Raw genomic sequence first — 15,550 nt, 5'->3', positions numbered from 1 at the left:
ACTGTGGGAGAATAGCCTTGCATGTAAGTCAATCTGATTTGATGGACGAGACAATTAAGACACTACTAAAATAGTTTAATTGCATGATTGAAATATATATTTTATATGATGTTAATTAATTGAGAAATGATTGTGTCCTCAAGATTAAAGAGGAGTTTCTTGTGTCCTCAAATCGTTTAGAGGTCGATTCACATAATTTTTTTATGGACCCGGCTTCTGTGCTCATTCAATTTTCATACACTCTTATCCCTTTCTATTTTGTGTGGTCATGCTTAAATCACGTTAATATTTTATATTAATTTTTTTATAAAGATAATAAGACAAAAAACAATAGTGATATCAAATGTTGATGTGGCTTAACTGTGACCGTACAAATAAGAGGAGATGAGAGTGTATGGGAACTGAAAAGGCAGAGAAGCCAGGTCCTTTTTTTATAATTAGAATTGTTAATACTACAAACTTGTTCGTAAATATTATTTTTATAAAAAAATAAATTAAAACTAAAATTGTTTAATCAATTAATTGTAGCAAATGTATAGACGGTTCTTAATGTTTTTACTGAATATATCCATCTGTTTTTATATGGTTCTGACTAACTCATATTTTATTGATTTCTTGCAAAGACGATTTTTACAAAGTATTTTATAATATAAACAATTTCAATCATAATATGCATAAAGTTTCGTAAAATTGGTCATGTTATGACTTAAGGAGGAGCGCTCCCTATGCATTGAAGTCAAACTAATTCCTATTTTAATTAGTTGGAATATATTAACGACCATGTGGGATCATGGGTGTGAATTAACAAACCCTATGTGCAAAGGCACTCTAATTTACAAATCATGTTCAAACACTGCAGGGAGATTGATTTCAAACACAAGGCAAATAGGGAATATCCTAATCAATGGGCATAACCAAGCATTGGCTTATGGAACTTCGGTGAGTGTGACTTCAATAATACATATATTCAATAGTACATGCTGTTTGTGTTTTAACTGTTAGATTTAATTCATAATTATTTAAATCTTCTATTTTCATATCAATCATTCATTCTTGTATATCATTCAATGCTATGCAATGTCTTGAAGAAATTTCCCTTAATTTTTCACACTTTTATTTCCTTATTTTTAACAAATCACATCTACTTACCTGCGGACTTAGGCATATGTCACACAAGATGATACTTTAATGATGACATTAACCATTAAAGAAGCAGTATGTTACTCTGCTCAGCGGCAACTGCCAGACACCATGGCCAAGTCAGAGAAGAAAGAGAGAGCATAAGTCACAATTAGAGAGATGGGTTTGCAGGACGCCATGAACACAAGGATTGGAGGTTGGGAAGTTACAGGCCTTAGTGGTGGCCAAAAGAGAAGAGTCAGCATTTGCGTTGAGCTTCTCACAAGGCCTTAACTTCTATTCCTCGACGAACCGACAAGCGGCCTTGACAATGCAGCTTCTTATTATGTCATGAGCAGAATTGCAAATCTTGATAAAGGTGATGGAACTCCAAGGACTATTGTTACATCCATCCATCTGCCTAGCTCTGAAGTCTTTCAACTTTTCGATAGTTCTATATCGAATTCTGTTCTTGGTTATCATAAGGACTACAGAGAAAGTAAAGACTATTACAACAGCTCTTCTGCCAATGCCTCCCAAGCGAAGCATGCAAGTACTGGTTAATCCATCCTCTACACACGTGCATGGAGAGAACCACTCGCACAATGTCATACAAAGCTGTGTGAGTAAAGAGATATGGGTACTTCGATCAATATTGGATTGAAATTGGGGATGTGTACGTAACAATATTAAAGTTTTACTGTCGGAAGAACTGTCCACAATGCTTCTCCTTATGTAATAAAATTTATTTTCAAGTTTTAAGATTGATTTGGAATCATTTGGTGAAGGTTTTGATTCAATTCATCGATATTTTGCTACAATTTTACGTCTACAGAAGATCGAGTCGACTTTATGTTTTCATATTTTTGTTGGTACTTTCTTTTTTATAAAATAAAATTGGCCTTAATGCTCCTCAGTATGCAATAAAATATTAAGGAATGTTAGATACCTTCCTCATTTATCTTTACTTACCTTCCCCATTTGTGTTTCCTTATTTACTTTCCTCAAGTGGAATCAACTTACCCTTACATCTATGTATTGAATGTGTAAAGAAGTTTATTCTTCTTTTTTCAAATACGCCCCTAGTTAATATTTCAGATTTTAATCATATTACTTCTCTTTTTTATTAAAATTTATTTTTTAAACATTTCTTATTTGTTTTGGACTTTTTTTTTTAAAAAAAAAAATTCTGTTTTTAAGCTCTTGGTGGAGTTGTGGCCTCCTTCTCCCCATTTTTTTTTTGTTGTTTAAATTTATTTTTCACATTTTAATTTTTTTTGCTTTGCCATCTTACGAGAATTTTAGTCTCCACAAAAAAACAATATTGGTGGTCACTGCTTACGGTTTATCAATATTCAAGCATTATAATTTACAAGCCTCACACTTTTATATAGTACTTACAAAAAAAAAAAAAAAGAAAGAGGAACTGAAATACCAACTTTGTGAAATTCATGTCAAACAATTTGCGCAAATTGTTATACAAATAATGCAATTAAGCAAAGTGAAACAATCCACTCCCCAACCCTTTTAGTGTAAATAATATCCTATATGAAAAAAAAAAGGTTCAACAATTAAAAAACTTTTATATTAGCATTTTTGATCCTCTTCATCGTTGTTTCCCATTGTATTTGTATGTAAGCACTTCAAGTAGATCGACTTTAAGTGTTCATGCAACCTGTTGCTATTGTTTTCTCAAAACTGACACATATACTCCTAATGTAATAAAATGTATTTCAATTTTCGAAACTAATTCAAAATTATTTTGTGCAGGTTTCGATTCATATCGCTGGGATTGACACAAATGCTCCTTTTGTTCACACTTGTCGTTGCTATTTTTTGGGTAAAACTTGACCGCAAGTGCTCCTCCCTATGCAATTTAATGAATTTCAATTTTTGGGATTAATCTGGAATCATTTTGGTGTAAGTTTCGATCCACTTTGTCGGTGTTTCATAAATATATCAAGTCGACTTTAAGCTTTCGTGCTTCTCATTGCTATTTTCCCATAAACACTGGCCGCAATGCTCCTTCCTATATAATAAATTGTATTATAACCTGATTAGTGTGTTGTTTCCTATAAATACCATATCATTTTGTGTACCGGGTAGTACCATAAATTGGTAAGCTGCGAAACTCGTACAAATGACTATAGGACAACATATGTGAATCAGTTTTAAAACATTAATTTATAAATTTCTACAAATATATTCAAACCTCACTCGAAAACTCAATTGATCCACATATGCATTTGATCTTGGTAACCAAATAACCTAAATTAATACCCACTTCAGTACATATTTGTACTAGTTTAATTAACTAATAATTAACGACTATTTAATTAATCTCACCTTTAAATTATTAATCTAATCAATTAGCTTCGTCACTCATTGTACTTATGTGGATATACTAGTGCGATTTATTAGGTTCTAATTAGCTAGGTATTGGACATACAATTAGTACTAATGTAATAGTGAATTAAAATCGTCTTTTAATTCTCATTTGGTTAAGGACAAATGTGATTGTTTCTCAAGGAATCCCACGTCATGAGTAACACCTATTCATGTATCATGGCTATCTAGTGAAATATAGGGAAAAGGATCATCGTCGGATCCTTTTTCTTGGGATCCCGTGATCGTGGCCGTTCATCATATATTATGCAGACAATTTTCGTTAGGTACTATTTATATTTATTTTTAAATTTTTAATTTCAAATGATTTTTTACCGCACGATGTACGATGAACGGTCACGTTCACGGGATCCACCAGATCCTTTTCCTTAATATAGAATGTATCAAAGAACCTATTTGGTTGGAATTACAATGCAAGTCCATTTTTTTTTTTTAATTCAATACTCTTAATCATATTATTAGGGCACAAATAGTTCAAGACAAAACCCTAAGAGCACCTTCGACCAAAAAAAAAAAAAAAAAACTTAAAGCATCTCCAAATGAAGAGTCAAAAAGTCACATCAATTGATGAACTACTTAGTTAATGAACTGATATGTAAATGTGTTTAACTATATACTCCTGCATTGTGAAATATAATTGTGTTGTTGTACAAAGTAGTAAATAATAGATTGATCATTTCATAAGGGTCATTCCCTTATACCACTCAATTGTATGTGAAAAATTATTAATTATTTTATCTTCTCGGTTCTATTTGGGTCCCGAAGACTCAAATATACCTAACCTAGAGAAGTGACACCAACATAAATATTTGAAAAATTAGTTGAAATGATGAATTTATAAGCTTTAATTTTTGAAATGATCATCTTTTCATATTTGATCAATATGGAGCTAATTTCTAATTCAAATTAGTTTAAGAATTTGATGTCGTAAAACTTTACCTATACTGTATAAATCCACTAAACTTTATTCTTACATATGTATACTTCAAAGTCTCTTGCTGGGCTTGTGCTTGATAATAAATGGTGACTGTGATGTTTTCAATTTTGTGTCCTTTTTTCTGACAAGGCTTTTTACTTTGTGGACTCCAATCGGTGAGTATCACTTCTATGTTGATATAATTTATTTTGATACCCGAAGGAGTGAGAATTTTGCCGCTTAAGACAAAGAATGGTAAATTAATTTCTCTATAAACATAAATGCATATAAATAGAAAAAAATCTACGATTTTTTTTTTCTGTGTACTTTTATCAGCTAAATATTTTGTGTATAAATTTTTTCTTAACTTTTCTAATGTAAATAGTATTAATCTTCTATCATGCAATCTTTCAATCTTTCAAACATGATCTTTTATATAATTTTTACTATAAAGTAATTCACGGGCATTATTTTAGAGCTTTATCAATTATAAGGATTGAATATAACGAAACTTTTAGTTACTTCATACATTATTCTTGGAGAATATTAGCCAAATAAAAAATGTTTGATGCATCTAATTGAACTTAAGAAGATTGACGAACACTATGTACTACTAAATATTGAAATTTCGTCATGACAATCAAATGGATAAATGTTTTGAATTGAAATGATTTTTAGGAAAAATGGCAGTTTAAAAATTAAAATATTTAGATCGTTAAAGTTCAATATAGAATAAACTCTACAACTAGTCTATTTTTTACTATAAAGTGGGGGTCGCTTTACAGAGAGAATTTGTGCATGTATGTCCAAGAATTTAGGACGTTATAATTGATGGCTTGCTTGACTTTCTCCAAACGAGGGCCCCGGCCCTGTCCTCCTATTCTCAAGATTTTTTCATATATGACAATTCATGCAAGCTGTCGTTTTAAGTTAAATGGCAAACATAAAACGCCGTCGTTTCAAGGGTTTCGGTTCGGTTTCTAAACTCTTAAGACCAAAACCGAACCAATAGAATTTGGTTAGGATTTCTCAATTTGGTTCCTTTTTTTTCTTATCCAATTTTTTAGTTTCAATTCGGTATTCGGATAGATTTGTTTTCCATTTTTAGATTTATTTAACCCACCACTATATATATACCTGATTGTGTTCAATTAATGTTTTTGCTCATTCATGCATCCACATCGCAAAATAGACAAGAGATTTTTTAGTGTAATTAGAACATGGGATGATACATTATGTATCATTATACAAATTATAAAATATACGTGCTATAAATTTAATAACTTAAAAAAATAAATTTTTTTACTACTTATATAAAGATACATAGTGTACTACTCATGTTCTGGTCATAATAGCAAATTTCTCAAAACAGACAATGTATATTGACAACGTTCTGCTCCTTCACGCATCCACATAACAAGACACAAAATTTATATTTTTTGTTCATTCATGCATTCACACGCAAACACATCACGAATAAAAAGATGTACAGTTAAAACGTGACCAGTAAACTGTTACTATTTAAAATATGTGTCTCCAGAACGTTCTCATTAATTTGATGGAACAAGATACCAATCACGAATATAAAACTCGAGCATTGACTAGTATTTTGGATGTGCACATGCAGATGCACAACTGTTTGGAGGCAGATTGTTTGCCCTCCTATTATGATGCCCTTCTTATGCCTTTTTATTTCTACGATCACGGTTAAATCACGTCAAAAATCAATATAAAATGTTGACGTAACTTAACCGTGACCGCACAAAATAGAAGGGTATGGGGAGGGCACCATATTAGGAGGGCAGACAATCTGCCTCCTTACTATTTAACAAACAAAACGAGTGGACGAACTATCGTCCTCCTTTTGCATTTGTTATAGTTTTAGTGCTGCTCCCCAATTTTTTTTTTTTTTTTTTTTGGTCAAAGGGTAAAATTCATTACCAACATGAGAAGTACAACAAAGGCCCAAAACGATATAAACACAGCAAAAGAAAAAGGGCCACCAACACACAGAAAACAAAGGCCCAAGACCAACCTTAGAGCTCAGCACAGACAACCAAACCACATAGAAAACCCTAGGCAACTAGGCTTCCTGAAGCTGCAAACAACGTTGCCACCGTCAGAAAACCCCATAATGCTTGTCACGATCGACCACCATCCACGATCACCTGAGATCAGACCATCAAGAAACCCAAAATTAGTGAAGACAGAGGTCACATCATCATCCAAAGATCAGCACCGGAATAGAAACACGTAGGTACTAGAAAGAACCTATGAATAGGGATGGGCAACGGTTATGGCGGGCGGGTAACCGCGGTTATTTACTCATAACCGTTTATGCTCATACCCGCATAACCGTTTACCCGTTGGGTAATTGCCTAAACGGTTATACCCATACCCATAACCGTTTATAAACGGTTAACCAAACCCTAACCGCACAGCCATTTAGCCGTAACCGTTTAATACCCGTTTACCCATTTACCCTTTTTAACCCGTTTATCTTCTTTTTTTTTTCTACCATTACCCCTTTTTCACCCGTCTACATGTTTTTTAACAACTTGAAAATTAAAAAAAAAATTGTCATAATTTTCTTTTTTTTTAACAATTAAACGCCGTTATAGGTACATTCATCATACATTTCCATATTTTAATTTTTTTAAGTCCTTATACCATTCCAATAATTGAAATAATTGTTTAAGGACGATATTTTTAACTGTTACCAATGAAGGTAAATATAATATTTGGTAAGTATTATTGGGTTACAAAAATTGTTTAGAAGACATTTCTGTCAAAGCATTTCTGTCAATTTCATGGTTACTCGCAAGGAATTTAAATTAATTTGGCGAATTCCTTGATGATGAGAATCATCATTCCTGTAGCAGTGTTATTGAGAGAAGGACCGATGAATTCCTTGCTAATTTATTGGGTACTAAGTATTATTGGATCGAGAACATGGTTTGTGTTAATTTTACATATATAAAATAAATGGGTAAACGGTTACCCGTTTATAACGGCGGTTAATACCTATAACCGCCCAATTAAATTTCACGGGTAAACGGTTATACCCATAACCGTTTATTTATCTAAACGGTTACCCATAACCATAACCGTTTATTTTAAATAGGCGGGTAACCGCGGTTACCCATAACCAATGGGTATTTGCCCATCCCTACCCACGAACTTCAAATTTAAGTCGAAGTGGAGACATGCAATTTGGAACCTCAGACGGATTCTAACTCCAGACAAGTCAAATTTTAACCTATAAATATGAAATAAAAGAAAAAAAAACTTGAATTTAATTTTTGTACCTCTTCATAATTACAAAGAAAAATGTAGGCCTCTTGCAGATCAAATCTTTTTCAGTACAACGATAATTGGGGTGAGGGATAGAATTAAATTAAACTCGTTATTCATGAGAATTGAATATAAGGTTATTCACGTACAATTGAGTATGAATACAACCACATTAGTGATGATTTTTTTTTTTCCTTTTTCAAGTTTGTTATATATAGAGATAAACACTATAAATCAATTGTTAGCAAAATTTTATTTACAGGAATAGCAAAATAGGGAAGACAAAAAAAAGTGACAACAACGTTAAAATCTCAATGAAACGTGATCAATAAACTACTAGTATTTTAATCCCATTATGAACTCGAACATTAGTGCATAATGAGATTATAGTTCACGTTTTAACACTTCTCGTGACGAAGCAAAGTTTTTCGCGTAAACATTAGCACAACGAAAGCTTCATCGCAAACATGTCGTCACGCAAAACTCATGAAGAAAGCGTTTGCACGACTGGCATTCGTCGTGCAAGAGCTCTTGGGCAACAAAGAAGACATTCATCGCATATATATATTGTTGGAAAATTTAATATTATTTTTATTATATTAAATTAATTAATTGAATGGAAATTAGAAGTGATGCTTTTTGGTAGAAATATGTATCTATCCTAATAAGGAGTAGTAGCTTTTGAGTCTTCATGAATGGTCACATGATTTCCAAAGAGATATCTCAAATTCTATAAATAAAGAAGCCCCTTATAAACATAAAATAACTTTTCATTGTTTTGCATAATCATACATAGAGTTCACTAAATATTAGAGAGTCTCATTGAGTCCATATGAGAGGGTTTTCAACACAATCGTGGTTCATGGAGCCTTGTGATTTGGAATGCTACTATTACAAGGACGTGGTCATTGTATCTTGGGAGACAAGCGCCGATCAACCATGAGCACCGTAGTGGGATGTAAACTTGTCTTAAAGACAAAGTGTCCAACACTTGCCTCTACCTTATTTCCAGGTTTTTCTATGTGTATTTATTATTTTGATATATAAGCATGTATTATTTATTAATTTTTCATGTGATTTAATATGGCAATTAGATCTTATTTTTCCAACATATACACAAGAACGAAGCCTTGTGCTGACTTTATGGTCACGATAAAGCGTGGTTAGGTAAGACAAATGAATAGCCTCAATAGCTATATTTTCGGTGCCCCGCCGCCTGCAATCGAAAGTCTATTTGCTCACCAAACATAGGAAAAAATTTTGTGGGATGCCGGTTCGGTGAAGGCTGTGGTCTGTAGGCTATAGGTTGGGGTCGGCTGGGGAATGGGAATTGGGGTTGGAACGGGGAGGTTGGAGAGATTTTTATATGACCGAAACACATGATGATACATTATATGTTATTATACAAATGGTAAGATATATATGTTAAAAAGTTAATAACTTAAAAAATAAAAATTCCCACCAATTACATAAAAACAATTAAGAATGTTGCACGACGAAACGCTTCATCACATACTGTTTTTAATAATTTTTTCGATCAAAACGTTTTTGTGCAACCATACCCTAATATTGTCGCACAAATGTCCATTGCGGGAGGAAATTTGGTGCATCACGTAAAGTTTGACCACACAAATAATTTTTTCTACTAGTGATTGAATATATTAAAGAGGAAGCTAGCAACATATACTTTATATATAATAAGCATGGGCGTGAAGTAAAAAATGGGTATTTGTGAAAATCACTTCCACATCTCTGCATGCATGTGCCCATTTTTTTTTTTTTAAATTGTTACTAGTCATGTGGGGCTGAATTCTATATGAACTTTAATGATTCAAACTGTTTATTTTTCAAGTTGCATTTCATATATTATTCTTGTAAAATATTAATCAAATCAAATTGAAAATGTTTGATGCATCTAATTAAGTTTAAGAGATTACCAAATACTATGTACTATGGAATATTGAAATTTCATCAAACATCATATAGATAAATATTTCGAACTAAAATAATTTTTTTGGAAAGATATTTTATGAATGATTGTTTAAAAAATAAAATGTTTAGATTGTCGAAGTTTGATATAGAATGAACTCTCCAGACTCTATTTTTTATAACAAAATAGGGGTTGCTATAGGGAGAGATTCCGTGCACGAATGGCCAATAATATGGGAGGCTTATATAATTTTTTTTTATCCTAAGGCCTATATATTTGTGGTCTTGCGCAATTTTCTCCACAAGAGGGCCCAGGCCCTGTCCTCTTCTTCGCACGTTTTTTACATGAGAGGTGAAAAACGTAACATGAGAGGTGAAAAAATAAATGTTACTTACATTTTTAAGATTCTTTAAATACAGGGAATCCTTAACCATTTCCCCAACACAAACTCACCCTAAAATCTCTCCTCTCTCCTCTCTCCTTTCTCTTCTCTCTCTCTCTCTGTGACATAGAAATTGCCGATATCCATATGGCTTCTACTATTAATTTCAATGTCCACCACAAAGCTACTGAGCATGAATATGGTTCAGCAGCACTGGAGGTTGAAACACAAGTTAATAATATTGATCTAGCAGTACTGCCAAGAGCTGGCGGAGGAGGAGGTGCCGGAGTCCATAACAACAACCATGCAAAGATATTGGAGAAGGGTGTTTTGCTGACATGGGAGGACGTGTGGGTGACAGTAGTTTCCAAGAAAATTAACAGTATTGGTAGCAGCAGCAGATCAATCCTGCAAGGTCTAACCGGTTATGCCAAGCCTGGGGAGCTCTTGGCTATAATGGGCCCTTCAGGCTGTGGCAAGTCCACTCTTCTTGATGCTTTAGGAGGTAATGATCGATATCCTCCTTAATAATTCTTTCCAATTTCCACTCCACGAAATATAGTTTCAGCATGGTTTAACGATTGCATGCAGGTATAGAGATCAGTATCAAAATTTTCAATGTGGTCAGAATACAAATGGTACGTTACGGCCCTGTTTGGCAGATCGGATAAAGGATCGGATAGGATTAGTTATACGGACCTGGGTATTTGGCGTTCACTCGTACTAAATAAGCACCGGATTAATTTAACCGGTCGGATAGGATAATACGGTATACACCCACTTAATAAAACCAACCAAAACGTTCGGATTATTTAGTCGGGGAAGAAGAATATGGGAGAGAAAGGGAGGGAGTTTGGGGGGTGTGGCGGAGAGAGCTGGGGAACAATTATTTGGGATTCTTCTATCGTCAGGGAAGAAGAAGGGAGAGAGAGAGAGGGTGTTTGGGGGGTGCGGAGAGACCTGGGAACAAAAAAATGATTTCATTTTTTAAATTTTTTTTTTTTAAAGTTTGATGCCTCCTATCTAGTATAATATCAAACACAGTATAAATAATACGATCACTAATCCGATACTGCACCAAACACCCAACTAATTTAGTCAGTACTATCCGGTGGCTATTTATCCTATCCGACAGAAATAGTCAGTACAGTCCGAGCTGCCAAACGAGGCCGACGTGTTACTATACAAATGGTGGGAGATGTGAGTTAAAGAGTCAGTAACTTAAAAAATAAAATTTCTCATCACTTATATAAAAACACGTGATGTATCATCTGTATTTCGATAACAATAAAATATTTCTCCAACATGTGGATGTTATTTTTTCGTTGTCAAATCAAACTATATTTAATAAATCTTGTGAGGAATATAGATTCTTGTGTCAGAGAATTAACAAAATAAAACAAATATAAAGGACAGTTTTGTATTTACGTGTCAAGATTTTTGAGTCAGACTAGTGACCCGTTACTATATTGATACTGTTTTGATTTAATTAATATTCTGTAAAGTTTAACAAATATTTAGTTTTATTACCAAATGCATTTTTATTATTAAATATGAAATCATATAATTATATTAAGTTGTAAATACTTTTGTCAGACTCTTGGTGTTGACTCGACACATCTTCTCATGTAAGACCAAACTTTTATTAGTAGAATTTCAAATTGTCTTGCCCATGTCACTAGTTGCACTTGTGACCTACTATGTTTCACGTGCCGAGTTTTGTTCCTAAAATCGCGGGAATAGGATCTTATTTGATTTTCTTTATGACAATTTTGGGAATTACTTTATTGTGTTCGTTCATCGTATATGATCATAAATTATTTTGAATTTTTTTATTTAAAATTAAATATAAATAATACTTGATAAAAATTAACTACATAATATATAATAAATAGACATAATAAAGTAATTTACGTAATCCTCTCACAAAGAGCATAGAAAGAAATCCTCATCCAAAGCCGCCTATCATTCATAGACAATTACGTTTTGGGAGAATAGCCATGCATTCAGTCAATCTGATTAGAAAGACATGACAATTAAGGCCTGTACCAAAATTGTGTTGTTGCATGATTGAAGATGTTAATTAATTGAAATATGCTAGATTGAAGAGGAGTTCCTCCTGCCCTCAATTTGTTTAGTGGTTAATTAACAAAATTTTATATTTATAATCAGAATTATTACTATTATAAATATTTCTGTTAAAATTAATTTTATAAAAGGAAAATCATTCAAATCAAGATTGTTTAGCCAATCAATGGAAGCAAATATAAAGACAGTTCTAAATGTTTTTATAGAATTTGTGCATCTGTTTTTATGCAGTCCAATGACTAAACGGTCTCATATTTTATTTATTTCTTGCAAATATGGTCTTTACAAAGTGTTTTATCATGTAAACTTCTTTGGTCATAATAAGTGTGAATTAGGTTTCGTAAAATTAGCCATGTTATGACTTAAGGATGAAACATTCTCATCCATTGAGGAGTCAAGTTAATTCCTATTTAACTAGTTGGACTGCTGTGTTCTAAACTAAGTATATTAAAGACCACCCCTATGCGCAAAGGCACTCTAACTTACAAGTCATGTTCATACACTGCAGGGAGACTGAATTCAAACACAAGGCAAACAGGGAAGATCCTAATCAATGGGCATAAACAAGCACTGACTTATGGAACTTCGGTGAGTGTGACTTCAATAATACGTATATTGAATATAAGTGTTTGTATTTTAACTGTTAGATTTAATTCACAATTATTTAAATCTTTTATTTTCAATCTCAGTCATTCATTCTTGCATATCATTAAATGATATGCAATGTCTTGAAGAAATTTTCCTTAATTTTTCACACTTTTATTTCCTTATTTTTTAATAAATCACATCTACTTGCCTGCGGACACAGGCATATGTCGCACAAGATGATACTTTAATAACGACATTAACCGTTAAAGAAGCAGTATATTACTCTGCTCAGCTGCAACTGCCAGACTCCATGACCAAGTCAGAGAAGAAAGAGAGAGCAGAAGTTACAATTAGAGAGATGGGTTTGCAGGACGCCATGAACACAAGGATTGGAGGTTGGGGAGTTAAAGGCATAAGTGGTGGCCAAAAGAGAAGAGTCAGCATTTGCATTGAGCTTCTCACACGGCCTAAACTTCTATTCCTCGACGAACCGACAAGCGGCCTTGACAGTGCAGCTTCTTATTTTGTCATGAGCAGAATTGCAAATCTTGATAAAGGTGATGGAACTCCAAGGACTATTGTTACATCCATCCATCAGCCTAGCTCCGAAGTCTTTCAACTTTTCGATAGTCTTTGTCTGCTGTCTTCTGGAAGAACTGTTTATTTTGGTCCTGCTTCTGCAGCAAATCAGGTGAGACTAGCTCCATGTATATTAGTTGGCTTATTTTCTAATTAAGTTCAGAAAAAAACCTGAGTTATTTGTTGTTAACTATGTACTGCTGTTCCTAATTGATTGCAGTTTTTCACCTTAACTGGTTTCCCATGCCCAACTCTCCAAAATCCATCGGATCACTTCCTTAAGACCATAAACAAAGATTTTGAGCAGGTAAGAAAATCTCTTTGGAAACGGAAAGTCACATGATATGTCGATAAACCTTTAGAAATCTAATAGAACTTTGTAACACATCGCAGGACATTGAGCAAGGCGTAACCACACCAACAGAAATAGCAATTGATACTCTAATAAGATCCTACAAAGAATCTGAAACCTTTCAGCAAGTTCACAGACAAGTAGCTGAACTATGTAAACAGGTAAACTAGTAATCAAATTCATAGAAGTAATTATGCACATAACTTTTTTAAAATACTCATAATTTGCAATAGTTAGCCCATGATTAATGGGGGCAACATCGACTAACCTTAATTGACATGAAATTTAGGACTTCGGTGAAAAATTGGAGAAGAGAAGCCGTGCTGGCTTTCTTACACAATGTCTCGTACTTACAAAAAGATCATTCGTGAACATGCATAGAGATCAAGGTTACTATTGGTTGCGCCTGGCTATATACATCTTCATGACTCTAGGCCTCGGTACTGTCTATCATGAGCTTGGACATGGTTATAGATCTATTCAGGTGAGTGAGAGAGAGATCTTTTTTGTACTACGAATAAAAGGAAATTGTGTCCCCTTAGTAGACGGTTAATTTGAACTAAACATTCATATGTTGCAGGCAAGAGGCTCGCTGCTCATGTTCATATCTACTTTTCTAACTTTCATGGCCATTGGTGGATTCCCTTCCTTTGTGGAAGACATGAAGGTAAATTAATTTAGAATACTTCATTAGCAATTGATGTTATGAATTAGTGTTCCTAAACTCTACTTTCTGATGTTGTAAATACAGGTATTTGAAAGAGAAAGACTAAACGGGCACTACGGTGTCTGTGCATTTGCTTTTGGTAACACATTTTCTTCTGGTCCTTTCTTGGTAATGATTTCGGTAATTCCCGGGGCAATAGTTTATTACCTTGCTGGACTTCAAACCGGATTCGAACACTTTGTTTTCTTTTGTTGTGTGTTATTTGCTTGCATGATGTTGGTTGAGAGTCTTATGATGATAGTTGCTAGTATTGTGCCCAATTACCTCATGGGGATAATAGCTGGTGCTGGAATTCAAGGGCTTATGATGTTATCTGGTGGATTTTTCCAATTACCAAGTGATATTCCGGGACCGGTGTGGAAGTACCCAATGTACCACATTGCCTTCCACAAGTACGCATACCAGGGATTGTTCAAAAATGAATTCAAAGGAACAATGTTTCCGGCAAGTGAAGCCGGAGGGCCGTTCACCCTTAGCGGCGAGCAAATTTTGAGAGAGAGATGGCAAGTGGAAATGGGATATTCTAAGTGGGTGAATGTTGCTGTGTTGTTAGGGATGGTAGTTCTATATCGAATTCTGTTCTTGGTTATCATCAAGACTACAGAGAAGGTGAAGACTGTTAAAACAGCTCTTCTGTCAACGCCTCCTAAGCAAAGCATGCAAGTATTGGCCAATCCCTCCCCTACCCCCGTGCATGGAGAGAACCACTTGCATAATGTCATATGAAGGTGTGTTGAGTAGAGAGATAGGTACTTCAATCAGTAGTGGATTGAAATTGGGAATACTAAAGTTGTACCATCGGAAGAACTTACCACAATGTTTCTCATTTCCTTGTGTAATATGACCTTCTGTAATAAAGTCGTATTTTCAAGTTTTAAGATTGATCTGAAATGCTTTGGTGAAGGTTCCGATCCTCTTCATCGTTGTTTCTCTCTAGTTGTATGTATAAACCAAATCAAGTCGGCTTTATGTTTTCATGCAACCTCATAAAAATTGACACAAATGATCGTTTTTATGTGATAAATATGCATTTCAATTTTTGGGATTGATTCAAATTTATTTTTTGCAGGTTTCGATCCACATTGTCGGTATTGACACTAATGCTCCTTTTATTCACACTCGCCGTTGCTATTTTTTGGTTAAAAACTAACCACAAGTGCTCCTCCCTA

General features: G+C 33.9%; 1 protein-coding gene across 1 annotated transcript; it reads left to right on the top strand.

Moving 5' to 3' along the window:
* The first annotated feature begins 10,093 nt into the window (after positions 1 to 10,093).
* LOC103936479 (ABC transporter G family member 1-like) lies at positions 10,094 to 15,259 on the top strand. Its single transcript, XM_009346319.3, has 8 exons — positions 10,094 to 10,552; positions 12,644 to 12,723; positions 12,944 to 13,414; positions 13,523 to 13,609; positions 13,696 to 13,815; positions 13,944 to 14,138; positions 14,235 to 14,321; positions 14,406 to 15,259. Exons 1-8 carry the CDS (start codon positions 10,195 to 10,197, stop codon positions 15,105 to 15,107), a joined length of 2,100 nt encoding a protein of 699 aa, XP_009344594.2. The 5' UTR covers positions 10,094 to 10,194; the 3' UTR covers positions 15,108 to 15,259.
* Positions 15,260 to 15,550: the final 291 nt, after the last annotated feature.

The sequence above is a fragment of a genome, unplaced genomic scaffold, assembly GCF_019419815.1.
Source record: "Pyrus x bretschneideri cultivar Hongxiangsu unplaced genomic scaffold, Pyrus_bretschneideri_v1 Contig49, whole genome shotgun sequence".
NCBI lineage: Eukaryota > Viridiplantae > Streptophyta > Magnoliopsida > Rosales > Rosaceae > Pyrus > Pyrus x bretschneideri.
Note: the sequence above shows the minus strand (reverse complement) of the source record. Positions and strands in the feature narration are given on the sequence as shown.

Bases quoted from the DNA above. Each gene is read 5' to 3' on its own strand.
- LOC103936479 (XM_009346319.3), top strand. From the start codon at position 10,195: ATGGCTTCTACTATTAATTTCAATGTCCACCACAAAGCTACTGAGCAT. The intron at 12,724-12,943 runs GTGAGTGTGACT...CTGCGGACACAG, and splicing joins CACTGACTTATGGAACTTCG to GCATATGTCGCACAAGATGA. The intron at 13,816-13,943 runs GTAAACTAGTAA...CATGAAATTTAG, and splicing joins TAGCTGAACTATGTAAACAG to GACTTCGGTGAAAAATTGGA.